The 26101-nt window shown below is 48.4% G+C and overlaps 8 protein-coding genes across 8 annotated transcripts; 5 read left to right on the top strand and 3 right to left on the bottom strand.

The window, feature by feature from the left end:
- Positions 1 to 4799, bottom strand: V8C40DRAFT_257648 (WD40-repeat-containing domain protein). The gene is made up of 6 exons (XM_083218539.1): positions 4323 to 4799; positions 4203 to 4262; positions 3941 to 4142; positions 3676 to 3863; positions 2030 to 3625; positions 1 to 1983 (listed from the first exon to the last, which is right to left on the bottom strand). Exons 1-6 carry the CDS (start codon positions 4593 to 4595, stop codon positions 190 to 192), a joined length of 4113 nt encoding a protein of 1370 aa, XP_083067928.1. The 5' UTR covers positions 4596 to 4799; the 3' UTR covers positions 1 to 189.
- A 1752-nt stretch (positions 4800 to 6551) lies between these two features.
- Positions 6552 to 7662, top strand: V8C40DRAFT_283817 (uncharacterized protein; the record flags this gene model as incomplete). The annotated part of the gene is made up of 6 exons (XM_083222037.1): positions 6552 to 6593; positions 6650 to 6670; positions 6733 to 6971; positions 7038 to 7080; positions 7144 to 7408; positions 7472 to 7662. The coding sequence occupies 6 exons, from the start codon at positions 6552 to 6554 to the stop codon at positions 7660 to 7662; spliced, it is 801 nt and encodes a 266-aa protein (XP_083067927.1).
- Positions 7663 to 9618: 1956 nt separating this feature from the next.
- V8C40DRAFT_257645 (uncharacterized protein) lies at positions 9619 to 11294 on the top strand. Its single transcript, XM_083218538.1, has 4 exons — positions 9619 to 10373; positions 10485 to 10593; positions 10685 to 10857; positions 10933 to 11294. Exons 1-4 carry the CDS (start codon positions 9757 to 9759, stop codon positions 10976 to 10978), a joined length of 945 nt encoding a protein of 314 aa, XP_083067926.1. The 5' UTR covers positions 9619 to 9756; the 3' UTR covers positions 10979 to 11294.
- A 1382-nt stretch (positions 11295 to 12676) lies between these two features.
- Positions 12677 to 14777, bottom strand: V8C40DRAFT_270780 (FAD binding domain-containing protein; the record flags this gene model as incomplete). The annotated part of the gene is made up of 6 exons (XM_083220215.1): positions 12677 to 13086; positions 13233 to 13568; positions 13786 to 14340; positions 14405 to 14524; positions 14596 to 14652; positions 14726 to 14777. 6 exons carry the CDS (start codon positions 14775 to 14777, stop codon positions 12677 to 12679), a joined length of 1530 nt encoding a protein of 509 aa, XP_083067925.1.
- Positions 14778 to 15112: 335 nt separating this feature from the next.
- Positions 15113 to 17850, top strand: V8C40DRAFT_125091 (Pyoverdine/dityrosine biosynthesis protein-domain-containing protein). Its single transcript, XM_083210996.1, has 4 exons — positions 15113 to 15796; positions 15860 to 16242; positions 16347 to 17002; positions 17072 to 17850. Exons 1-4 carry the CDS (start codon positions 15331 to 15333, stop codon positions 17541 to 17543), a joined length of 1977 nt encoding a protein of 658 aa, XP_083067924.1. The 5' UTR covers positions 15113 to 15330; the 3' UTR covers positions 17544 to 17850.
- A 239-nt stretch (positions 17851 to 18089) lies between these two features.
- V8C40DRAFT_283813 (beta-lactamase-like protein) lies at positions 18090 to 20464 on the top strand (the record flags this gene model as incomplete). Its single annotated transcript, XM_083222036.1, has 8 exons — positions 18090 to 18200; positions 18254 to 18359; positions 18413 to 18539; positions 18598 to 18703; positions 18763 to 19067; positions 19118 to 19485; positions 19536 to 19888; positions 19950 to 20464. The coding sequence occupies exons 1-8, from the start codon at positions 18155 to 18157 to the stop codon at positions 20462 to 20464; spliced, it is 1926 nt and encodes a 641-aa protein (XP_083067923.1). The 5' UTR covers positions 18090 to 18154.
- A 410-nt stretch (positions 20465 to 20874) lies between these two features.
- Positions 20875 to 23529, top strand: V8C40DRAFT_257627 (cytochrome P450). Its single transcript, XM_083218537.1, has 4 exons — positions 20875 to 21106; positions 21175 to 21659; positions 21722 to 22962; positions 23016 to 23529. The coding sequence occupies exons 2-4, from the start codon at positions 21438 to 21440 to the stop codon at positions 23185 to 23187; spliced, it is 1635 nt and encodes a 544-aa protein (XP_083067922.1). The 5' UTR covers positions 20875 to 21106; positions 21175 to 21437; the 3' UTR covers positions 23188 to 23529.
- V8C40DRAFT_257624 (ATP-dependent RNA helicase) lies at positions 23313 to 26023 on the bottom strand. Its single transcript, XM_083218536.1, has 2 exons — positions 24470 to 26023; positions 23313 to 24395 (listed from the first exon to the last, which is right to left on the bottom strand). Exons 1-2 carry the CDS (start codon positions 25940 to 25942, stop codon positions 23517 to 23519), a joined length of 2352 nt encoding a protein of 783 aa, XP_083067921.1. The 5' UTR covers positions 25943 to 26023; the 3' UTR covers positions 23313 to 23516.
- Positions 26024 to 26101: the final 78 nt, after the last annotated feature.

The following is a 26101-nucleotide window of genomic DNA, read 5'->3' as shown; positions in this document are numbered from 1 at the left end:
ACAACTACATGTACGCGGCGCGCGTGGGTTCTTAATGTGAATGCCACCGCTAGTGCACACAATTCAACAGGTCCACAGATGCAACATACATGTACTATGTATATAATTTGTGAAATCGACGCCCTAGCCTCGGCTCGCACCAGTGATGACATAGGCTCAATGTTGGCATCGTTGACAAATTTGATATTCTTAAGGAGGAGAAATCGAGAGCAATTTCCGCTGTCGACACTCACACTCAGTGCCCTGAGCATCGCCAGCCAAGATGCAAATCTGGCGATGTAATTCATCCAAGTCTAGTCCTAAGACGGTTACGATGCCTGAACGAGACCCTATCGCAACCTTGCTGCCACGCGCGACTAGGCTGTGAACCCGACGGTTTTCTGGGAGTAAAATTACTCTCTTCTGGCAAAATGTTACCCAGCGGTCACTGACATTGAGCTCCCCAAGCTGGCTGTCTCTCGCGATTGCCGCAGAGTCAATGAGCTCCGAATAGTCTTCAGCCGTCTGTAGCAATGATCCTGACTCTGCATCCCATACCCGTACAATCTGGTCGTCTGATCTCGACACAATCTTCTGGTCGTCTTTTGATATTGCCACTGATTCGACTGGACTTGGATGTTCAAGCGTTTGTAGTAATGATCCTGATGTTACATCCCATATACGCACAGTCTTGTCATCTGACCCAGATAAGATTTTTTTGCCATCATTTGACGTCGTTATTGATTCAACTCGACCTGAATGACCCTCCAATAATTGAAGCAATGATCCTGATTCCGCATCCCATACCCTTATAGTCGTGTCCCCTGAACCAGATATAATTTTCTGGCTGTCGTTGGAGATTATTATTGACCAGATAGGGCCTGAATGGCTTTCAAATGCAGCCTGTGATAAGGATACTGACTCTGCATCCCACACCCGCAGAGTCTTATCCGCTGCTCCAGACACGATTTTTTGGCCATTACTGGAGATGGCCACGCAATGGATATTTCCTGAATGGCCCTTGAGCGTTTGGAGTGGTGACCCTGTCGCTATATCCCATACCCGGACAGTCTTGTCCCATGATCCAGATAAGATCTTCTGGTCATCGCTTGAGATTGTCACCGCCTCAATGGGGCCAGAATGGCCTTCCAGTGTCAGCAGGGGTAATCCTGACTCTGCATCCCATACCCGTACAGTTTCATCCCATCCGGCGGAGCAGACTTTTTGGCCGTTGCTCGAAATTGCTACTGACCAGATCCGGCCCGAATGGCCCTCAAGTATGTGTAGTAGTGATCCAGACTTTGCATCCCATACCCGCAGAGTTTTATCCCAGGATCCAGACACAATTTTTCGGCAATTGCGTGAGATCGCCACGCTCCTAACCCAGCCTTGATGGCCTTCAAGTGTGTGCAGCAGTGACCCTGACTCCAAATCCCATACCCGTGCGGTCTTGTCACACGATCCAGACACAATCCTCCGACAGTCGCTTGAGATGGCTACTGCCCAGACCCGCTCTGAATGGCCTTCAAGCGTCTTTAACAGTGATCCTAACCTTGCATCCCATATACGCACATGAGCATCCTGTGATCCAGACACAATCGTTTGGCCATCAGTTGAAATCGCTACTGACCAAACACGCTCTGGGTGACCTTCCAGTGTCTGCAATAGTGATCCTGATTCAATGTCCCATATACGTATAGTCTTATCCCAAGATCCAGACACGATCTTTTGGCCATCAGTTGAGATCACCGCTGACCAGACTAGCCCCGAATGACCTTCAAGTGTCTGCAGCAGCGAATCCCAGTTTGCGGGAACTGAGGGCCTAAGTTTGACCCAAGATGGAATTTGGCGTTCAAAATGACCCCGGACCTTACTCTTAGATGGACAAAATATAAGAGCTGCACAATACGCCTGAAGTGGAGCCTGTGCTATGATAGAGCAATTCGACATACTAAATCGGTATGCATCATGCACAAAGTCGAACAGCAATTGGTGATTGGAAGTCTGGACTAACATTAGCTATGGCGTATCATAAAGAAAGGGCACATACTTGGACCAGCATGGATAAAGCCGATAACATACGAATGCTTTCGTACATTTTCCCCAACAGGCTCAGTACTTCAAACCAGTTGAGTAGATGATCCTTTAGGAATGTGTAAACCTTATCGAGAAAGCGATATTCGACACCCTTCTCAGAGTGTTTAACACTGCTTTCAAGGTGCCAAACCCAGTATTGGCACGCATATTGGAGTTCCGCAGGGACATACTCTTGAACCTTTCTAGCATCAACATCTTTTATAATGGTTCCTGGCATTCTTAGACCACAAATATCCCTTGTCAATGCATTGGACATCGTCCTTAAGCAGTTCTCTGCCAAGTCGCGGTGCGTTTGCGCCTTGTTGATCCTGAATTGCGCACCTAGGCGTCTTTGCTCATCAAGCAGAAAGTCACGAAAGGAAATGTGGAGCAACCGGATGGGAGAGTATTGGCCCTCTGGAACATCGAGAACAGAATGTAGTTCATCCAATCGCATATCCATCATTTCCTTTTCCTCATTTTCCAGTTGAAGCAGTTTGGCCAGAGCAGCAGCAGAAAGGGGTTGGAATAGGATGACAACTGATCCAACAATCTGCTTGAATTGCTTAATTAGTTCCTCTCTTTCTTCACCGGTGCTGTCTCCAGTGACTGAATGGGTCAAGACTTGGGTGTACATCTCGTCAAGCTTGTCTGTGTGTGACCGGCCAGTGCCCCTGAGTACAATCTCAAGCTGCGCAGTTGCAGACCGTGTTCGATTCAGGATGAAACGACATACTGTCCAAGCATAGATGAACAATCCATTCGCTCTCTGAACGAGGTTTTGGAGTTTTTCTTGGCCAGGCCAACCTGTAGGAAGTTTTCGTACGACCCTAATATTGTCTAGCTCGTGTTTGATGAAAACGCCAATATCGCGGTCGACGACAGACTGAGGTACCTCGTTGAGGACGAAATTTTGATACGCTTCTGAAATATGACTGAAGCTAAGGCGAATAGAGGGCTCAGGTCTGCTAGTGATGAAAAATTTCAGCCGAACAGTCTTGATGTTCTGTGCCTGTGCAAGTAGCTCAAGGACTTTTCCAATTTTATGATGGCTCTCCTCGCACTCATCCAACGCATCGATGACGAAGATCCAAGTTGATGGTATAAGTGAACTGCTCTCCATAGAATTGAGAGGTAGAAAGAAGAGTTGTTGCCACTGGTCACTCAGATAGTTTCCAGCAATCTCAGGATTCTTCAGTATGGTTTCGCAGAGAGCTCTTTTGAAAGGGGCTAGCTCTCCAGCTAACTGGTAGGCGAGGGTAGTGAAGAACTTGGTGGTAAGAGCAAGATCACCTCCTCCCCTAGTAAAGAAGAAACTTCCCGCAAGGCGGTTCTGTTTGGCAAAAATGTTGGCGACAGTACGAGAGATGGTAGACTTGCCAGTGCCAACCATGCCGCTTAGCCAGAAGATACAATTGCTGTGAGGATCATCACTCCATATCCTGATCTGATCAAGGATTTCAACTCGAGTGCCAGGGAGGCATTTCAGATCAAATTCGCGAGACCCAGCATTAAAAGCAGCACCATTAGCGCGTGGTAGCCGTGCTAAGAGCGCTATTTGCTCAAAAGACTGGAGACGTATTAGGGTAGCACAACTAATAAGTCGAAAAGGGGCCTTGCCTCGGCGCTAGCTTTGGTTTCCTCCATCTGCCGGCTTAAATTTTGCACATCCTCATGTGTTTCTCGTATCTCTTGGTAGGTTGAAAAGCCTATTGCTTGACTCAATTCTCTAATAGCGCTATCCATACTAGAATAGGCCCACGTAAGGTCCTCGTCGGCTCCATTTGATAGTGCGTCGAACCATTTTTCTACCGAGCGGATGTCAGTACACATCTAAGAGGGAAAATACTATGAGGTCAATGAATCCACTATTGGAGTGACTGACTGAATCGACGCTTTTCTTTTGCATATCCTTGAGAAATCGAGCAGATTCGAAGCTGGCACGAAAAAACTCTCGTCACACAACGCTGAAATGGTGCCGCTTTTGGCATCTTGTCTTCAAGTATAGACAATGTATCGAAATATCGATGAGTTGTGTTGAAGAAGATTTCAACCTTGTCATAGTCTGCGGAAACATCGCTAAAAGACTGTAACCTTTAGCATGACCAGTCCGATATCTTGGGAGGGTAAAAAGTCGAAGCGTTTACCTGAAGAACGTAGCCAAAAGCAGAAAAGAGTAGAGACGCCGGCATTGCTGGTGGGAATATCTAGAAATGATCAAGATGAATCAGAATTCGTGACTTGAAGATGGTAGAATGTAGGCGTACTAATCCTGCCCCATTACCAACCATGTTGACGCCAATGAGGACCTTGTGGATAGTTTCGAGATTTCTACTGAAAGCAGATCGAACCTTGTCAGTCTTCGTATTAGAATGGCGATAGGCCTCGAATGCTTCTAGTTTTTGACGAGTATCTCTCATGACATCGGCCATGGTGCGAGAGCGGTCCATACAGAGATTCTTCCCGGTGTTTTTGGTATACTCCACCACCGCGCTTTCCCACAATGCCGCAAGGCCAGAGACATCCTGGGTCAGGGCCATGGCCAATAACCTAGTCTCTAACCTGAGAATACCTACAAGACTGAGATTCTAGGAGAATATACAGTACCGCGGTGGCGATCAGCGTTGGGGCTTTGCCATGTTCGCAAGCAAGCTTGGGAGAATTAATGCAACTAGATGGCGGGAAGATTCTAGTCTAAAAAAGCCTCCGGGTATACCCGATGGCCTTGGGACCCTGAGCTGCGGGGTCATGTACGACCGATTATGCACGTCCAATTGGGAAGACCGTATCATTTGACCCGGACATGGATTAAATGGAGCTACGATTGCAAGTCACACAAGGGTTATCAGCTGCGTGTTTGATGCGGATGCGAGCAAGAGTTTACCCGTGCTAGGTCACCATCATGTGCTCAAAATTTTGCATTCCTAAACCTATTACTATCAGAGAGTGGCGCTGAGACAGGTTACTATAAAAAGTTGGGTTTGTTCACCGGAAAATCCCTCGGGCTGGATGCCTGACGGAAGAGCGGGGTAAGCATACATGTATGTACGGATACCTTACATGGAATTAGTGATGCCCCGCAACCTTAACATCAGGCTGGCAAATAATTACAAGGTTATTTCATTTTACAAAAGTTGCGGAATCTACTAGAACTTGCAGAACCTGCTAAGGTTACAGCTTAAAGCAAGATTAAATAATAGCTTCTGGTTGGCTTGCTTATAGATAAGGAGGTATATCTAGAATGGCGTTATAGCTAGAAGGCGTTAAGCTACACAAACAGATTGTACATACAGCTTCGCCGTTATTTGTTTCTTCGAAAATGTTTTTGCACCGCGACATGTGTAGGCAAATGAGTCAGCTAATGGGGCAAATGTTGAACCTAGTCAAGTCTCAGGAGTAATTTAGGTGCGTCATTCGCTTTGTCGTGAATATACCCAGCTGAGATGCGATCGTGGCTTCTCATTGAGATAGCCCAAGCCCATGTGGCTCGTTCACTCTTTTGTTCATTTAGAAGATGGGTGACTAAGGATTAATCATCCTGACTGGACTAAAATATACAGTTCTATCTTCGCAGATAAAACTTCTATGTAAATCCGTTTCGAGTGTAATTCCGCCTGAGGCGGAATCGGCCTGCTTCAAGTCTCCGTGTCAGCCAAAAATTCTTCTTTGAGATTTAAACTTAATGTCTAATTCCGCGTTATCATCATTGCCTCGGCGTCCATCACAAAAGAGTAGAACGCCGCGCCCAGCGATATTCACCGGTGACTGAACATAGTAGCTAAGCGTGACTATGAGTCCATATACCAGTATTAAAAATGGTAGGTTTTTATATTCAACTGAATGTTGGATTCTCAGCTCCCGATGATTCGCAATAACAAAAGCATCCAGCGCATGTTGCCTCATTAGCTGTGGTATCCTCGGCTGTAATCTTTTAATAGCTAATTGCAAGCTTTGATGTGTGTGCTGCGGTACTTTTTGAGAACTAGCGTTAGCCAAGTAGGCACCACCCTATGCCGAGTGTGATAGGGTCCAGCTTCCATTGGTGGTGGACAAGCGTTGCTCTGAGACACCAATGATTTGATCATTATTCTATATACAATTATTCTTGGTTTAACTTACTTCATCTAAACTACCCATTTCTTCGTCTGTTAAGAATCTAATTGAGAAGTAATACGATCAAATACGACATGATACGCTCATGCGCTCACACCGTCTAAATCGTTATTCCGAAGACTACCTCGAATGCAAATCTCCCCCTAATGCATCGAACAAAGTCCGCGTATAATTCCGAGTGTGTGGAGAGAGTATGTAGCAGCAAACAGTTTCGTGTACTTGATGTATAAAATACCATAGCTCTAGATATAAATATCTCCCTTCTGCGCTTTACACCATCATGCCAGTATCAGGGCCTGAAGAAGCACTATAACTGTGCAGCATCATCTGAAATTGCATTCTGAAACTTCTTTGCCGTGTTCTTTCTATCATTCTCAATCAAGATGCCGTCCTGGGCCATTGTGGGAGCAACGCGAGGAATAGGTGTAAGTAAATTGTGACTGACACATGATATTGGCATCTCTGACTTATACTATACTAGTTTGAATACGTAAATCAGCTAGTATGTTCCAAGTCCAAACCACTAAAGCTATCATAAGTCTTTATACTTACCGAAACAACCAGTCATCTGACGCGCAGAACGAAGTCTTTGCTCTGATCAGGAGTCAGAAGACTGCTGGGCCGCTCAATGAGCTGGCTTCATCTCGAAAGAACATACACGTACTTGAGACGGATATAGGCAATCCTGCAAAGTTGAAGGAGACTTCAGGAGAAATCGGCAACATCGGTGGCGGCAAGCTGGATGTTCTAGTTTACAATGCATTTTTCCACGGGGATTCAGCAGAGCTCAGTCCAAGTGCATTGTAAGTGACGCGCTCGACTTTATGCCTAATATGAAACAGAATAACAGCGTGCTTACTCCAATCCAGTGCTGGAAGAGAAGAGGAACTAGAAAACCATTTCTTCGGACCGGTAAGTCGCAATGGATTTGTCATATGGATGGTGGAAATGAAACTAAAAGCGGCGGCTGGATAGCTCAAAGTGAACGCATTGCATCTCATCCACACCGTCAACGCCTTTCTCCCTTTGATCAAACAGGGATCAGAGAAGAAGATTGTCTACATTTCTTCTCCTAGCGGAGATCTCGAACTGACCCGAGTCAGCGAAATATCTACTGCAGTTGGCTACTCTGTAAGCAAGGCTGCAGGGGCAATAGTCATGACCAAGTATGCCTCTGAACTAAAATCAGAGGGCATTCGAACTCTATCCATCTCGCCGGGCTGGGTTGAAACCGACGCAGGTACGTGAATGCGGTTTCTGAGAGACAAAATGACAGAATAGCTACTAAATAAAACATTTACAGCAAAGGATATGGTAACCGCCCCTGGAGCATTTGAGGCGATTCTTTCTACTCTGAGGAAATATGATCCGAATGTTAAAGGAATGATTTCACCAAAGGAATCGGTGGAATCCATGCTTTCTGTTATCAAGGGTCTTGATGAGAGCATCAGCGGCAAATTCCTATCTCACAAAGGCAACCTCGAATGGTTCTAGGCTGTAGTAGCATTGGACAATGTTTTGAGGGAAATGGTTATTTAACACCTTTGATAGTAAACTGGTCCCTATAGGCAAAGAGTAACACGCTCATATAAAAAAGAGGCCAATTGCGATATTACGTTCCCAAGTATAAAGGAAGCTTCCAAGGTTGAGGTTGAGTTCACATCACCACACCCCTTTGGATGACTTAGATAGCCAGTTGCTATCACAGGATCAAACAATGCACTCATATGGGAAATATAGCAGTCCCTCTGCTTATTATTGCAGATACATAGCAACATTGTCCAGTAAACTATACACTAAGCATGTGCGAAGTAGGCCCCAACAGATGAAATTGTCGCCCAGCGTCCATGTTCATCGGTCCCGCTAGGTATAGTAATAAGTAATGAAACTGAGATTCCTTGATTGATTGGCCAAGATCCAGGGATGTCAAACTTGACGGTAGTTTCTTTATCAGTCGAATAACCGAAATCAACCTTGTTCAGGATTTTCTTTTGTCCCATATAGACTTGAATGCCATCAAATATAGTCTTCCAGCCTGTGGCGTAGGTAACCTCGACTGACTTGAGTTCGAGTCTCTTTCCATCGGTTGGGATTTGAAATCCCATGGGAACTTGTACCCAGCCTTGGGTATCTGCGGTGACCCTGGACCTTATATGGGCACCCCATTCAGGATGTGAGATTGTCAGGGTGCTATCAGCGGGAAGAACTGCCGCATTCCCATGAGTCTTGAACGAGAATCCAGTCATGATTTGTAATTAAATATTCTCTTTGGATATAAAATAATGTGCAGCTTGGAGAATCTTTGAGAGGACCATAATGTTACTTATATTTGTTCAACTACGTCATACATAAATCTAGGTTTTGAACATGTCGGAAAGCTAATTTGTTGTACCTGCATGAGTGGACTGAGAATCTCTCAAGTTATACTACTAGGTAGACTACCAACCGCGAGCAGCCTCACAAGACATGTGATCATCAAGATGCTCTGCCAAGACTTTTCAGCTAACTCTTCCACTACAAGAGGTAGTTCTAGATCCCAAAAATGTGAAGACGATAGGGAATATTGGGTGAAGGGGCTGAATAACATTCCTGTGCGAAAGCCATGTCAAGCGATATGACGTCGTCTCTAGATCTCCTCTTTTCTCTGCCCTTTCTAGCCAGCTTATCCAATGTGAAGGAAGCATATGCGCCCCATGTGTCTGTGAGTCTCAAGCGGCGTCTTAGTTGAGTACGTGACGTTCACACAACCTCAAGGGCTTCTTGTATCCCTAGTGGCTGTTGAAGCTTAATAACTACGGCCATCTGAATTTTCAGGCATAATTCAGTTACAGTCAAGCTTTATGGGCTTGTATGCTGGTGACGGGGGCCTGAGGCGTTGATTTTCAGCTATGTAAGCCACCTACCTGCTCTAAGTAAAATCCAAGCGACTTTTAGACAGGTATTAAGTTTAATTTCAAGAATTGGCATTATAAACTCAACAGTGAAAGAGTATGTAAATTTAATGAGAAGGAATTCACTATAATAATAAAAGGGGGTAATATTTCTTCCGTATTGCTAGAGAGTGTACTCAAGTTTATAAATGCTGCTATACGGAAGGTAGTTGTTCTTTTCAGGTAGATCCTTCAAGCGCAAGTACTTCATTTGCTAGTTAACCTAGAAAGTCTCAGGCGATGCTTGCTTAATTCCCGATCCCATAAGTAATCAATCAAGCCGAGGCTTCGGCGTCTTTACCCACATGAGACATGATTCAGTTGGCTCAAAGTGCACAGACCAGTGAACCATGAACCTTCCTAAAGAGACAAGAGCAATAATCAAAGCCTGGTCGATGCATCCATGAGCTGATAAAACATTAAAAACAATAAGAAAGAAGAAGAGACAGATGTCAGTTTATCTGAGTCAATGACTCATTGCATGCAATTGAGATCGCGAAATCGCTATCCCACAAATGCACGTGACCGGCATCGTACTCCGAAAAAGTGCTGAAAATGGCCGATTTGAGTCATTCCCCGGCAGTTATATTATCCCGTTCAGTTGCGGTCCTGGCTCTGCTTCGATCTCAACACGATAGATGAGGTTCCTAGACTCAAAATGGCCAGTCACGCAGTTTCATTTACTTCAGTGCCAGCAAAGCTGGTAGAACTGCTGACTCCCGATCTGCCTTATTCCCTACCATTGCTGAGGCGGTTACAGTCTACAAAGTTCAACCATGGAACATCTCCTCATGCGCGCATTGTCTTTGTCTCCGATACTGAATTGTCTTCGGAAGAGCAGTTTGACAAATATCAGTCCAAGGCGTATACCGCAGCCTATTTAGACTTTTCTAAGCCGGAAACTCAGATGTACATCTACTCAACCCTAGAACACCCGCGCAACAGAGACGCCAGTAACAGCCACTTATATGAGCCGCAATTGGCGGAATTAGTGAAAGAAGTCATCCGGTTGCGCAATGAATACAAGCAAGAGCTGCTCTTTACGGACCCAGACCGCATCCTGATAGGGTCCCTGCACTCGGCCGTCCGTTCCATTCTGGAGAAATTCGAAGGCCGTGTTCAGCCCCGGCCATCAGGCCCGTATGATAAATGGCTCATCAAGAGAGAAGAGCTGCCTCTCCTGGACGAGAATCTCCCTTCTGGCATGTATTGGGATAGTGCCAACCTGGATGACTGCCAGCTGGTTGTATCCCGGACTGACATCCCCCGTACTGCGTACGTGTATTAGAAAAATCCCATTCCCGAAACCTTCTTTGGTCAGATCAGCGCTGTGCTATTGGTTACTTTTGCCGCATTCATCTCGGGAACTAATCGGCATCACCGCAGTCAGACGCTTGTTAACCTGCCGAATCTGATGATTAAACGACAAGATAAGACGCCAATCGCGTGGGCACTGCTGGGAACTGATGGATCCCTAATCAGCGTGCATGTGGAAGTAAGTTCCCAATAATGACAGGCATTTTGAACCCTGGAGAACATTCATCATGATGAGCATACCATGCGCTTATACTGAACAAACAACCTAGGAGCCTTATAGACGACAAGGCCTTGCAAAGAAGCTGGCCGTGAAGTTGTTGCGAGAAAAAGCTACACGCTTCGGAGACGATGGTTGGCTCTGCGCTGATGTCAGTCCCTCAAACGTGAGCTCCCGGGCCATGTGCAAGTCTCTCAATGGAAACCCCGACTGGGTGACTTCTTGGTGAGGAATACCTTCTCTATTTTTAGCCCTGGCTGATATCAATGCCACGCACTGACATTACCCTCGTCCATATAGGATCTGTCTAATCCTGTCCGAGACCGGGGAGGCCGCAAAGCCCTAGCAGGCCAAGTTGAACGGAAAATTAATTCGCGACACGATGAGCGAGGTAAGCAAAGAAAATCACTGCATCTGTAGGGATTCATGCGGTTTTGCCCATAACGAGTACGTGTATTCGCCCGGCTTATAGACCTTCCTTGGGAGATAGACAGATAGAGCAAGGATTGCATGTGATGGCGTTTTTGTTCTCCATCTTGATTTCTCCTTTTATTTTAGCTTGATTTGTTATGTGATTGTTCGAGGTGCTGGGGGTGCTCCCATGTATAGTCGGCATTCAACACTTACAGTATATCGGCAATTTCCAAACATCGGCTTACTCATAACCCGTATCATCAAAACTCGCCGTGACAAGGATCGAAAATCATTGAAGAAGCCGTTGCTGATCCTGAACTAAGACCCTCATCCCATGTTGGAAAATAGTTCGCCTAAGCAAGTCAGCCACCTTTCACATGCCGTAACTGATTCAGTTTCTTTTGTAATCATACAGACTCACCGAAATGAAAACAACGAGAAAATCTCTACAGTCGTATTCCCACCTAATCGCATTCCACATCCACATCCACATCTGTCTCCTATCCTTGCACAGCGCTAAAAAGTCCGATTCTGCACTCCGCTCCGGGACCGGGTCCTGTCCTGCCAAAACCAGCCAAGCATCACATGGAGGATCCATACTGTAACTGACTGACATGCTATGTACGACTCTGGAAAATCAAGAGCCGGTCACGAGCTGCTATATCGAGCAACTTCTGCATTCCAACGGGGGCAACCGTTTGAAAGAAACGTCCTCGACACAACGACACTTCCAAAAGCAGCGTGTTGCCTTGGAATCCGCAATCGAAAACCTCGAGTATGATGCTGATTAATGAAGTGGGATAACATGAGTCGCTCCAGGCACCACCTTGTATATGGATCCTTGCTTTGTCACATTTCTGTTTGCCTCTTGACATGTCCAACAGGAAGTTAGCCGTTAGTAGTCGCACCCCCCCTTACACACTAACACCAGAGCGAACTCTTTTCCAACGTACTCGTATAGACAAACGAATGAATAGTATCTCCCACTCCCAACAACTTGTAAGCGCGCGCTCTCCTAGTCCTTCATTTTGTTATCAATCATCGGCTCCGTATGCCGAAAAAGGCACGAGCCGTTAAGCATCCGGGATGACGGGATTTAACCATAAGCTTTTCTATGAAGCAAATGCACAACATGAAGCTCAACTTCCCGATTTAGACCACCAGCTAGGGCAACGCTGCTCCTGATTCATGCTAGCGTTGTGTCGTGAGAAAGGGCGATGAACTGCTCCATTGACTGCTAATAATAAAACGGTTAGGGCCGATCGTGCCCGGCTGCTGCGTTGGGTAAGCATCAAAACAACATTGCAGCGAAGTTCAAGCAACTGGAGCAAAATTTCCCCGCCGGTGGGATGCAATACCGGTCGATCAATGGGATAGCCGTCTGTCAAGGTTTGGGTCCATAGGGCCCAGCCAAGCCAGCTAGCAGGGGTGCTCGATGAAGTAGCATTCCACGAACCACATAGCTGTATGTATGTCAAAGCACATGAAACGGATCATGTAGGTGGGCAGGCCCTTGCTTTGGTGGGCAGGTGGTCCTTCTTCGTCTTCTTCTGGAACGGCAACTTAATTCTTGTAACTATCCTTGATTATACCTGCGATCAGCTTGTTGATCGACCTAATCCTTGCACCATCATCGGATGAAGAGCCTATCCAGGTATCGCTGGCAACTCTCGATGTCCGCTCCCACGTATCCAATATACATATCAGGACGAACCACCACGGCGTAGGATTCGCCCGCTTCGGTCCAGTCCGCCGTAAAAGTTCTTGCTTTTGACGTGACTACGCTCTCGGCGGTCGCCGATGAGGGGAGGATGCTGAACAACACGGCAGCATCCTCGTGAGCAAGAGCCTGTTCTGGATGGTTACCAATGGCCAAGATCAGATACTTGCCATAGGTAACCTGGGAGTATAGCCGAATATCACCATCACTGTCTGGCGCGGACAAAATAACATCAGGGCATCTCTTGCCAGCCTTCCAGATTCCGTGCTCAGATTCTTCCACAGTTGGTGATCCCATGCCGTCGTACGCAACGCCCATTCCTATTGGCCTCCACGTTAGCCAACCATTGCGCGTTTTGCTCCTGCTCAACACATCACACCCAACCACGGTGACAGGGGGGTGTCCCAGCTGCATCAGGGAGGTGGTGTATACTCCATGAAATTACTTGACGGGAAAATCCACTGACCTGTGATATACCCCGCGTTGCGTTCAATGGTACCAACATATTGTTTGGCGGTATGAACAGTGTCCCGAACCAATGCTGCTGCAACGTCAATGACACCCTGAGCAGTTTGCCTGCGCTCGATGTCATAGCTACGGAGAATCTTGCCTGCAGCGCCCTCCTGCAGATGCGGACTTTTGAGGACAAGGGCCAGACGCCAAGCAAGACTGAACGCATCGGCAATGCCTGTGTTCAGCCCTTGACCCCCGTTGACCGAATGGACATGGGCTGCATCACCAGCCAAGAAGACACGGCCCGCACCATCCTTGGAGATGAACGAAGATGCGATCCTTTCCTTGACTAAAGCCAACTGTTAGCTTCGCCGACGTTTTATCTCTTTATGCTTTTGCCACTAAGGGGTAGTTGCCGGGCTAGCAAGGTCCATGCCAACTCCCTGGACCAAGCGGCATGCCTACCTGACACGGGATAAAGGAGTTGTAAAACAAGATAAGGCAAAAGGACAAGGGGAAAGTCGGCAAACAAAAGTTCAGGTAAACATTGTCAAGAGTCCGCTTACCATCAAAGGTGCTATACCATTCAGTCTTGACAAAGTCGGTCCGATATGGGGCCAAGTGTTTCTTGATGGACTCCTCAGCACGCTCTTGCGTCACTTCTCCTTCAAGAAGCACGTAGAATCGACACAGCCCTCTCTCTCTCGGGATCCAGGACACTCTGGACTGGCCGTTCAGCTGGAAAGTGATGATTTCTGGGCATGTGGGGAAGTCTGTATCGATGAAGGTATCCAACACCGCCCAGAGCATTTCCGGTTTGCTTCCAGTAAAGGTCGCTCCAATGGCCGCTCGTATCGTTGACCTGGCTCCATCTGATCCCAGGACATATTGGGATCGGATTGTCCGTCCGCTCTTCGTCACCACCTCGACAAACTCATTGCTTTCGGTCAGAGATTCTACCTGTTCACCATAATGGACGAGACCATCCAAATGGGTGCTCAAGATCTTCTCCACAACGGGTTGGCCAATCATGAGGAAATTCTTATGAAGGGTGTGCTCAAGGCTCACCCACCACTGGTTCTGGCGAGAAATGAAGTCTCCTTCGCCGAATGTCGAACTCGCTGCAGAAGCCAGTAAGTCAGAGTCTCCATTCAGTGTAATAGAAGAGACGAAATGCCCACTTACTGTTGCATTTTAAACCCTGTGGCAGCAGTTCATCTAGAATGCCAACAACTGTCAAGTACTGCTGTGTTCGCGCGTTCAACGCATCTGCACGCCCAAGGTCCAAACTTTGAGGTTTGGCATCTGCCAGTGGCCAAAATCAGTCCGTATTCAAAATTTTGAGAGACATATGCAAATGTTCCTACCCAATATACTGACGGAAACGCCTAGGCGATGTAAAAGCAGGCCGGTAAGCAGCCCAGTAGGGCCTCCTATCATGGGGTTTTTCATCAGCACTTCAATATCGACCAATGATACTGTCTGTTGTGTATTCTGTAAACATACCACCAACAATTGCCACATCAACGACCTCGACTTCGGTGTTTGAACTGCCCATATTGGTAAATCTCTGACGAAATTTTGTCGTAGTCTTTTTGGAGGAGTCTGTATCAGAAGAGAGATGGAAAGACAGAATAATGATGAAATGTGATCCGAAAATTCGAGGATGGCCATGGGGTCCTATTACCTATAATCACATACCAACAGCCGTGATACTCAAGCCTCAGCGGCAGACAACCCTCGTCAACAGGGGTCGAGATACTAGGTTGCCAACGACTCCACCAAGATTCCACATTTGCGATCTAATGAAAAAGTTTGAAGCCTGTCAACGCTCTGGATGAAACCATAGAGGTGTCCAAGTTCTAGGTGAACCGCATGGCAGGTTGCCGCACGCCCCCCCGGGGGTCCAAACCGTATAGAGAAGGTGGCACAGCATCGACGGCTATCACTGGCAGTTGGTGGGCCATGAAGCTCTAGAGGCTATGCTATGTATATCCAGATGAAGAGCTTCCATCTGATAAAAGGGTCCAGATTCGCCAAACGATTTTTTGAGAATCAGCAAGAATTGGATCACCACAACTATTCTTTCACCATCTCCAAGTGAAGCCACCATGCCGTCTGCTGTTGAACTTGAATCGCTGGCCGTCGAGGTCCCTGAGACCCAGGCCAAGCTGAACTCGACCTCTTCCACTCCTCCTCTTCCTGTTACTGTTCCTTCAGTTTCTCTCACCACTGGCGTGGATGCAGCCGCTCTTCAGACAGCGTCCAAGATTCTTCACATCATAGACCGGTATCGTCTGAAACGGTCGGTAGACACTGCTGCCAAAGCTGATGAGGGAGCCTTGAAGTTTCTCGCCCTCATTTACACTCATGTCAAAGCCGGCGATGTCGTACCCATGTGCCTGCCCGCATTTCCCTTCAAGTCGCCAAACTCTCAGTCCAAAGTGTTGGGCAAGCTGCCTGATCGAGCAGAGGAGTTAGCTCTGGCACATCTCAACGGCCTTTGTCTAGCTATTCAAGACATCTACTCTCCAGGGGCAAACCTCACCATCATCTCAGATGGCCTGGTATACAATGGTAAGCTACATCAGAGGCCTTTTCTTTAATTTTTTCACAGAGATACTAAATCGAAGCATTCAGATCTGCTCGGCGTCCCAGACAAAGATGTGTGGAACTACGGCGAAACACTGAGAGCTCTGGCCTCAGCCAAGGAGTACAAGCATATTTCCTTCTCGCGTCTTCGAGATCTTGTAACTATTCAGTTACCCGAGCAGCTTGACGAAATGACATATGTCGCAAATGCATCGAACTTTCGACGAGCATTGCTCAACACCTTCAGCCGACCCGACTGGGAATGGAAGAGTGTTAGTCAGAGCGAAGATGTCTGCTTGACGTATAGAGGATACATCAAGTTCTTGGAGACGGATCTTGAGACTGTGTATCCAATTGGAGATGAGCGCAGCAAGACCAAGTATAAGCGAGGTATCGAATACATTGCCAAGCAGATGATGGCCCGTGGCGATGTAAGTCCTCAGCCTCCCACCTGAAGACCGCCTCTCCCACTTGAAGACCGCCTCCCACCTGAAGGCCGTCTCCGTGTACATCACCGCTGACTTGAAGGATCTAGGCATTCGCCAGCGCAGTTCGACAAAAATACAAAGACTCGGTCCGACTGTCGATACATCCATCTACCGGCGCCGCCAAGCTGTCCATCAGCTTATTGCCCACCGACACCACGTACACAACACCCTGGCATTGCGCGGTCGCATATAGACTAGATGGCACTACGACTACCGGCATGCGGGCCGATTTCGAGAATGACGAGTCATTCGAACTCGTCTACGAAAACGATAGGCCCAGCTATTACCGCGAGAAATCAGATCTATTTTCGTGGGGCGCTGAGAAGGGTGGCGTTGTCTTTGAGCCGCTGTATCCATCCGGGTTCCTCGCCAAGCCTGCAAGGGGTCCATATAGCATGACAATGGACGACGTGGATGCCAAGAAGGTTCGCCTATTATCGGAGATCAACTCTCCTGTAATCCTTCGTGGTTTCATTAAGAAGCCGAACAAGGAGCAATTCGCCAAGAAATCAGAAGAGTTTGGCAAACCCACAACTTGGAAGTTTGGCCTCATCTTGGAAGTCAAGGATCAAGGGACGAACAGCTCGGGTCTTAACAATGTGCTCTCTCGCGAGTGGATGCCTTGGCACTATGATGGTTTGTTCAAAACCGTCAAGCAAGTGGATGAGAGCGGTGAGGAGACTCTTGTCTCAACACCACCTCGGTAAGTGTCCATGTCTGTGGCTAGGAGCGTGATGGTGATAGCTGTACTGACAACTTTTTCCTCCTCTAGATTCCAGCTCTTTGTTGGAGCTACTTCGAGCCCCCATGATACGGGATTTACGCTCTTTGCGTCGTCTACGCTTTTCCTCAAGTATCTTCCGGACTGGCTGAGGCTCGGAGCGCTGTCGGAGATGACTTGGACGGTTTCAACAGCCTCCTTTGGCGCAACCGTGCTCAAAGGTCTTCCAATGATCGTGTCCCACCCAACGACAGGAAAGCCGTGTCTCAGGTATCACGAGCCGTGGCCTCAATCTAAGACCCAGTTCGAGCCCACAAACGTCACCATTGACGGGCTAAAAGCTGCTGACAGTGCGGCGATCTGCGAGGCCATCGATTCGGTCTTGCATGACAGAAGAGTGGCTTACTATCATGTCTGGGACAAGGGAGACATTGTGGTGAGCGACAATATCCTGATGATGCACACGCGGAGTGACTTTAACTCCGGAAGTGATCGGGAGCTCTGGCGGATCCATTTTGACTAAGTGAGGATGCTTGGCGCATTAGAGTTGTTTTTTCCACAGGTAGAGGGTTTGTCTGTATCGCATTGGTGTTGGCACTTTGATTCCAGGTTAATTTACCATCCATAGCAAGTCTCAATACGATTGCATTACTAGTACTGTTCCGAATACGTAAACCTGGACATGACGGGTGGTCTGTCCTTTCCAAAAGGTTTGTTGAATGGCGTGAATATGGCGATGAAGACGCCGTGAATGTGCCGATGTTGACGTGTCAGCTTCATAGATACAAAGGACTGGCGTTGAGATGCTGTTAATAACTGTGATATCAAGTCGTGGGAGATTGCCAGAGGTAAAGGAAGGTGGGCTGTGGTCAAGTGCTAGTATTATATTGACACTGTGTCTTCTGTCCAAAGCCTGGCAACCATTTAGTGGCCATCGCAGGTGCACAGGGCTGGTGGTTGTGTGAATGTGCACTAACTCTACAGTGCGGAATGACGCTGATGCCTAAAGTTTGCTCAGTTTGCAACCGCCTTAGCACCAGCATCTCAACATCAACTTCCACTAAAATTCACGAACGATGCAAATCATTTTGCCATTACCAGATCCAAAGCTCTGTCCATTCCCATGTGATCGCCATGTCGACCTTCAATGGCCTCGTCTCCGAGTTTCCAGACATAAGAAGTTCGGCACCTTCATTCTGGGGCCAAAGATACTCTGTGCTAATCGGTTGATAGTCGATTTCTTCAGACACCACGCTGATGCATCACCACCATTGGCGTGCTTTCTCAGCCATGTCCACAGCGATCATCTTTCCGGGCTCGAAAGTCTCCGATCTCCCTTGTAGGTCGGCATGAAAGACATCATCATGCTGGGGTTGGCTGCTAATTTGTTAGTGTCTACTGCTCTGCAGCGACCAGGGAGATCTTACTACGGCTGGAGCGATACCCCTGTCGCATCAACTATGCCAGGGGCATTCTGGAGGCGCGGCAGCAGACTTACAAGCATCTAAGTAAGGTTATTGTGCGTAAGATTGCTACCAATACAAGGATATGAACACTCGCAGCTGATTCTCGAGCAGAAACCACTTCCACTGGAATCTCCAACCACAATCGAACTCCAGCCTGGAAACTGCATTCAAGTGACGCTGTTTGATGCGAACCACTGCCCTGGCTCTGTTATGTTCTGTAAGTGGTGAATTCGTTTTCGATGGTACCGTCCTTTGCTTTTGCTAACAACAATTCAGTGATTGAGGGTCATGGTAAAGCGATACTTTATACTGGGGACGTGAGATGCGAGCCGTGGTTCGTCAACGCCATCACCAGAAGCCCAGCTCTTATCGAGTATACATGCAGCATCAAGGCCATAGACACCATATATCTCGACACTTCTTTTGTAGACGACATTCCGTTCCAGACCAAAGCGGAAGGAATCGCACTGCTACTACACAAGGTCGCCAGATATCCAAAAGATACGGTCTTTTACATCCAAGCCTGGACTTATGGCTATGAAGACGTTTGGATTGCGCTGTCCAAAGCTCTCAACTCTCCTGTAAGTCTATTCATCAGAAACACGTTGTCCTCTGCTAACAGCCGATAAAGATTCACGTCGACGACTACAAACTCCGTATTTACAATTCCTTGAACACGTCATCATCAGAGACACGGCCTAGCTCGAGTGCTCAGCTAACTTCAACCGCTGCTGCCTTGACCGGCTTCATGTGCGGAAATACGCCCCAGTCCGGCTGCCTTACCTCGGATCAAAATGTCCGCCTTCACAGCTGTGAGAGCGGCAACATGTGTCCGATTGCGAGACGATCTTCTGTGGTCCGAATTCAGCCCGTTGTAGCATCATTTTCTGATGGCGCTGTTATCCAAGAGGCTGGAATAGGAGGAGGTGGCGAAGACTTGGAGCGCGAGATGGAGCTTGGGGTTCCCAGCCAGAGCGATCTTGAAATGCTCCTCAAAATGTGCGTACAAGACCTACATTGAATAGGAATTTGGAGCTAATACCTTGCAGAATAGATGCGCTGAAGAGCACGACTGAAGAGGCGCGAGACGAATGTGCTCGTGCTCTGATGAATGCACTAGCCAGTGGACGCGATTTGCAGCTCAACATGAGTCTATCATCTACTAAAGACACTCATTCGACAGACTTGCAACGAGCCATACTTTCTATCATTAATAGTCAGTTGATGGCAATCCCCACCCGTACCAAGGTCGAACAGCGCAGCGAAACAACTCTCCCAAACATTATCCGATTTCCATATTCACGACATTCGTCCTATGCCGAGCTTTGCGATTTAGTGAGTGCATTTAAGCCAAGAGATATTTGGCCTTGCACATTCCATCTCGAGACTTGGCAGAATAATGGTAGGTCATTTGAACGAGCTCATGTATATATGCCTCTCAAAAGCTGACGCATTTCCGATAGCGATGTCCATTGAGTCGCTTTTTGGGAAATATTGCAGTGGCAACATTTTCGCGCACGACATGCGAATCGCCAATATTGTGAAAGAAATGGAACGGCGTTCTCATGAAGAGCCAGACTCTCAGGGTTTAGAAAGCTGCAGATCTAATTCGGCTTCACCTACGGCTCAAGTGTCGCCAAAGGCCCTCCATGTCGGTGACCACATAGACACCGTTACCATCACCGAACGTGAAGGCCCAGTACAGAAAGACTGCCATGAACCACGAAGCTCGATGACAAAAGAAGCACCTATGCGAAAGCCACTTGAACTCTTAGCTTCTGAAAACGAGAGTGTTACAGGTGAAAACGAGTCGCAGGAAACCAATGCATCCTTCACCTCGGCGCTTTCCGTCCGGCATTCTTCAGTGAGATGTGATGCATATGATCGGATGCTCCAAAATTACCACGGCATTGGCTGGAATTCAATCGAACTTATATCCGTCGGCTGCAACCACAGCGTTGAAGAAACAGAGCTCTAGACAAGCGTGGATGTCACAGCAAGTCAGCCCCAGCAGTACATACTATATAACATCCTAACTACTAGGTAACTAACTAACAGATTGAGACTCAGGCACAATCTCATTCCACATGCCAAATCCTATTGCAATATGTTCCTTTGCTCGTTTCTTTCAATCCTGCACCCCATAGTGCTTATCAACTGCAGCAGCAACCATTTCGGAGCCACCAATGGGAAGCCCTCGAGCTCTGCAACAATCATGTCGCCCTTTGTTCCCGTAGCCAATGGCAGTGTCCAGAAAACGAGGGCATGTTTGATATGAATCCTTCCGACGCTAAGTGGATTCGGGGTTTCAGACCCCCCGGGCAGACAGCTGCAACACATCTAGCTCCAAAGAAGGGGAGCTGCCGCAACACTTTTTGGAGGCAAAATTAATCAACCATGAAACGCAGCGCCAAACGATGAATCTTGTCTCATCGGAATTATGACTTTCAGATTCTCCGTCAGCATCGGGAACACGGGAACCACGAAGTCACCGTCAGACAAGTTTCGACTCGTCACTTCTAAGCCTCTAACAACAAAGATGCAACATCACTCGGTAAGACACGCTAAGAGCAACCCTTTCGACGCCATTAGCCCGACATCATCGGTTGGAGTAGCTCCGGTGAGCTATCAGCAATCCCCCCGCTGCCGTGGTGATGTAATTCTCGTTCCTGACGGCTATTTTTATAGCTCAGTTTCGCATAAGCACATAGCCTCCTGCTGCGACGCAATGTCATCCGCTCAAGATGATTTCATTCCCCCTCTCATAATTTCTTCCGTGCATCTGTCCATCCGATCTTTTGTTTCAAAACATCGATTCTTTCTGATCTGACCAGATCGCTCCGAAACGACGGGTGCTCATATGTGATGGATGGCGCACCCGCTGGAGTTGTAGGAAAGCAAATAGCAACCGTCTCAGCTTAGACACACTCACACTCACACTCACACTCAGCATGGCTATTCCCGAGTTGCTGGGGTCTGTGACCTCGAGCCAGCTTTGGAGCTTCGGCGCTCTTTTTCTAATCTTGTCATTCATTGTCGACTTTGCCAGTCACCCGCAATATCCAAGCCAGATCCCGGTTATGGGCAAGGGCCATGGAATGCTCAACGCTTTACTCGACAGCTTTCGTTACCTCACAAACTACCACCGCTGGGTCAGCGATGGCTACGTCAAAGTGAGCAGCAGCACCTTTACAAGCAAAGTATTACTCAAAGTGATTGACCAGAGCTTTCGCAGTTTGGCAAAAAAGGCCTGCCATTTGTCGTGCGATCCCCGTTATCTCGCCCTTCAGAGGTCGTCATCCCTCGCAACCAGATTGGCTGGATGATGGATCAGCCCGATCACATCCTCTCGACCTATGACGCCCATAATGCCGTCCTGTACTCCGAGTACAACTTTCTCGGCCGCCGCTTGGCCTATGACCCATTCCCTAATCGCGTAATGCACAAGTATATAGCGCGGCATCTATCTACCGTTATCCCCAACGTCGACGACGAGATCCAGCACGCGATAAACACAACTCTCGGAAACGACACAGAAAACTGGAAGTCATTCAAGCTGTGGAACCTTTGGCTTGAAATCGTACCGCATGTCACCAACAGACTGCTCATCGGGCCCGAAATCTGCCGCAACAAGCAATTCATCGATGGAATGGTCAACTTTACAAACGACGTTGTCCGCAACGGCTTCCTGCTCCAAGTGATCCCAAAGGTTCTTCATCCCATCTTTGGCCGCATCTTTGGCATGTTCAACTATCTCCACTGGCGTTCAGCCAACGCTCCAGCCCAGCCCATCATTGAAAAGCGCCTCAATGCCATGCTGAAGAAAGCCGCGGGCGATCCCGAGTACAAGGACTTTACGCCTCCCGAAGATTTCATCACCTGGTTAATCCGACAGGCACTTGCAGACGGAAAGACATTCGAGCTGGACCCCATTGTGATTTCCAAACGACTTCTCCCCATCGAGTTTGCCGCAATCCACACCACAGTGCTGACAGGCCAGCTATGGATGCAAGACCTGCTCACCTCCGATCCCGAAACTGGCATCCTAGACATCCTCCGAGCGGAAATCGATGCCCACAAACCCGAATCCGGCCCCTGGACAAAGGCCGCCATCTCGAACCTCGTCCGTCTCGATTCTTCCATCCGCGAGTCCCAGCGAGTCAGCAACTTCGCCGTCACAATGATCGAACGCAAGGTCGTCGCCGACAACGGCCTGTACAACCCAGAGCTAGGCTGGACTCTTCCAAAGGGCAGTTTCGTCACTGTCAATCTCGAAGGGACGCACCACGATCAGGACCTCTACAAGGACCCCCATTCATACAACCCTCTCCGCTATTCCCAGGTCAGAGAAGCTTGGGACGCAAAATCAGATGAAGAGAAGAAGAGCGAACCGGAAGAGGGTACGAGGATACGGGGGCTGGGAATGGTGACTACAAGTCCTCAGCATTTAGCTTTTGGCCATGGCAGACACGCTTGGTGAGTGTTAATCGAAGATTAGAATATCGGTTATGTACTAACGTATGGAGTAGCCCCGGGCGATTCTTCGTCGCGCACGAATTGAAGCTCATCATGATTCATATGCTGCTTAATTACGACATCAAGCTAGTTGGCAAGGTGCCTGAGAAGCAATGGATAGGCGGCACCATCATTCCGCATCTGAAAGCAGAGATTCAGGTCCGACGAAAGAAAGTGTCTGCGTGAGGGAATAAATAATATTCAATGATGAAAGAAAGAAAAATATTGGAATATTCGATGCGGCGTTTTGTAGTGCTCACTTGTATTTATCATGTATACCAAGAGAAGGCTATCGAAGTCCACCGGATCAGGAAGCATAGCCACAAGTCTTGGTTGGATTATTTCACCCAGTATCTCAGAGCAAGCGACATTGGAGAAAGCAAGAGTCAATATTCACTAATAGAAGTTGATCCTCTCTCGCTAGATCTAATAAATGCATCATGAACAGTTATGCCTCGATACTCTCCGCTCAACTCTCGTCAAGCCGCGTAAACACTATAAAAAAACAAATCCATCTATATATTCAACCCCATAAGCCCATCCCCTCCCAAAAACAGCCCTCCAACAGACCCCTTCTCCCTCTCCCTCAGCAACGCCCCGACATCAACTCTCCCTCCCGTAATGTACTTCTCGCTCACACCCAGATTCACCCTCCTGCTCAACTCCTCACGCAACTGTGCCCTCAGCGCTCCCATCTCCGCTTTACTCAGCTGACGAGCCTCCTTCTCCTTCTTCTTACGTCCTCCTCCCCTCCCACCCCAGTTCCCCGGCGCCGTACCATCGAATTCCTCCGAATCGTAGTCCACGCCAAGTTCCTCAGCGGCATTACGCAGCCAAGTATCTTCGCTGTGTCCTTTTTCTTTAGCCAACACAGCGTCAGCAATGCGCTTGGCAAGATCAACGCGGGATTTGAGGCGAGCAGCAATTTTCCTGTCAATAGCGAGCGTCTCGATGAAATGCTCACGCTTGACGCCTCCGCCACCCTCTCGCTCGGAATGGACTTTGCTAGCCAAACGACGAGTCGGCAGGACTTCCTCTGGAGAACACAGAATAACACTGATACCAGAACGGTCGCCACGAGCAGTTCGACCAGATCGGTGGATATAAGTGTCAGCCTGGCGAGGCACGTGGTAGTGCAAAACTTGGTCGACTTCTTTGATATCTAGACCTCGAGCAGCCACATCTGTCGCGACGAGGATGGAGTTGCTGGCTGCAGCGAAGCGCTCAATGGATCGCAGACGCGCTTTTTGAATCATTTGGGAGTGTAAGGGGAGCGCTGAGAGGCCGAGGTTCTGGAGGAGAGGCGTGAGACGGCGAACGGCTGAGATGGAGTTGGTAAACACGAGAGTGCGACGGCCGGGGTTGAGGACAAGAACGGTGTACAAGTAGAGATCCTGATTTATAAAATATTAGCAACAGCGACCCAAAGAAGTATGAGAAAGAGAGATGTTGTTGTCTTGCAACTTACCTTTTCCATGGCACCGCATTCAATCAAGCCCTCCTTCAGGCCATCAGCCATCTGCGACACCGGGTTGACATCGATAAATTTGGGCTCGCCCCGGAACTTGAGACACTTCATCAAATACTCCATCTTCTCCTCATCGCTCCCCGTCTTGGAACCCTTTCCCCTGCCAGCTAATTTGGACTGCAGGTTCTTATCGAAAGTAGCCGAGAAAACAAGCGTCTGTCGCGGAGGCAATTCATCGTCATCTTCGTCGTCGGCCTCGGGGTCTCGTCGATCCAATGCACCGATAATATCTTCCGCCTCCTTAAACTGTCCTGCCTTGAATAGTCTATCCGCTTCATCAACAACCAGGAATTTGATCTTTGTAAAGGAATCCTGCAGACTCATGTCTCCGTCCAGAACTTCCCAGAGACGACCCGGCGTCGCAATAACAATGTCAGCCTTCTCCAACTGTCTCTGCTGCTTTTGAATGCTCAAACCACCCGTAACCGTGCAAACGTACGGCGCAGTCGGCAATCCGTCACACAGCGCCTTGATATGGTCCGAGATCTGCTTCGCCAACTCTCTCGTCGGGCTGAGAACAACCGCCGTCGGGCCCTCCCGCTTGACATTCGTCTTATCCACATACAGCTCCAGCCACTTCTCCACGATCGGTATCCCAAACGCCAGCGTCTTTCCCGATCCCGTCTGCGCCTTTCCAATCACGTCGTCGCCCGCCAGGATCTCGGGGATCGTCTTCTGCTGGATGAGCGTCGGCTTCGCGAATCCCAGCTTCGCAATCGCAGACACGGTGCGCGTCGACAGGTTCAGCTCCACCCAGGCACCCATGTCTGCTTCTTCTTCGGCGGCGTCGTCCACGGCCATGAGGGCGTCGAAGGAGTTGCCTTTCTGTTGCTGCTGCTGCTTGTGTGAAGCGGGCTTTTGTAGCTCTTTCTTGGCCGGCGCCAGCTTGTCGCCCCGAGACTTGAGCTTGTTGTCTGCTTCCTTCTTTTGCTCCTTGGCCCTGTTTTTGTCTTTTCTTGCAGCCTTGTTTTTACTCCCCTTGCCCTCCACGCCACCTTGAGAATCGCCAGCTTTGCCGGAATCGACATCCTCGCCTTCCACAGCGCCGTCGCCAGGCCCTTCAGCAGGTTCACCGACGGCATCCTGAGTCTCTGCTGCCCCCTGTCGTGTTGTTGAATCGGAAGAGTCGGCGTTCTGCTGTTGTTGTTGCTGCTCCGCCACTAAAAACTGCACAGTCCCACCATTTCTTACCACATCAACTCCCTCAATCACCTCGAGTCCGCCAAATTCCTCTCCGACCGATTGCCAGGCCAGAGAAGTAGCCTCGACCAAGTGTCTCGCAGGCTTTGCTTTGGTTTTGCTGCCGGCCTTGGGGTTTGTTTTCGCAGCAGCGCCTTTGGCCGAATTCTTGGTGCGCTTCGCAGCCGGTGCGGCGACGGACGGAAGCTTTCGTTTCTTGGATGGAGGAACCATCGGGGATTGATTCGGGTGAAGTGATGGCTTTTGCTGAAATCCCAATGTCACTGGGAGGTGGAAGTTGTCGCAAGATTCTCTTATCGCAGTGAAGCTTCAAAAGTTTTTTTTTTTCTGCTGCACTTATCTTAGCAGCAAAGCCCGGCCACACTAGCTCCG

The sequence above is a fragment of the Trichoderma camerunense genome (assembly GCF_050948025.1).
Source record: "Trichoderma camerunense strain CBS 138272 chromosome Unknown V8C40scaffold_25, whole genome shotgun sequence".
Lineage (NCBI taxonomy): Eukaryota > Fungi > Ascomycota > Sordariomycetes > Hypocreales > Hypocreaceae > Trichoderma > Trichoderma camerunense.
This window is presented reverse-complemented; position numbering and strand designations above follow the sequence as displayed.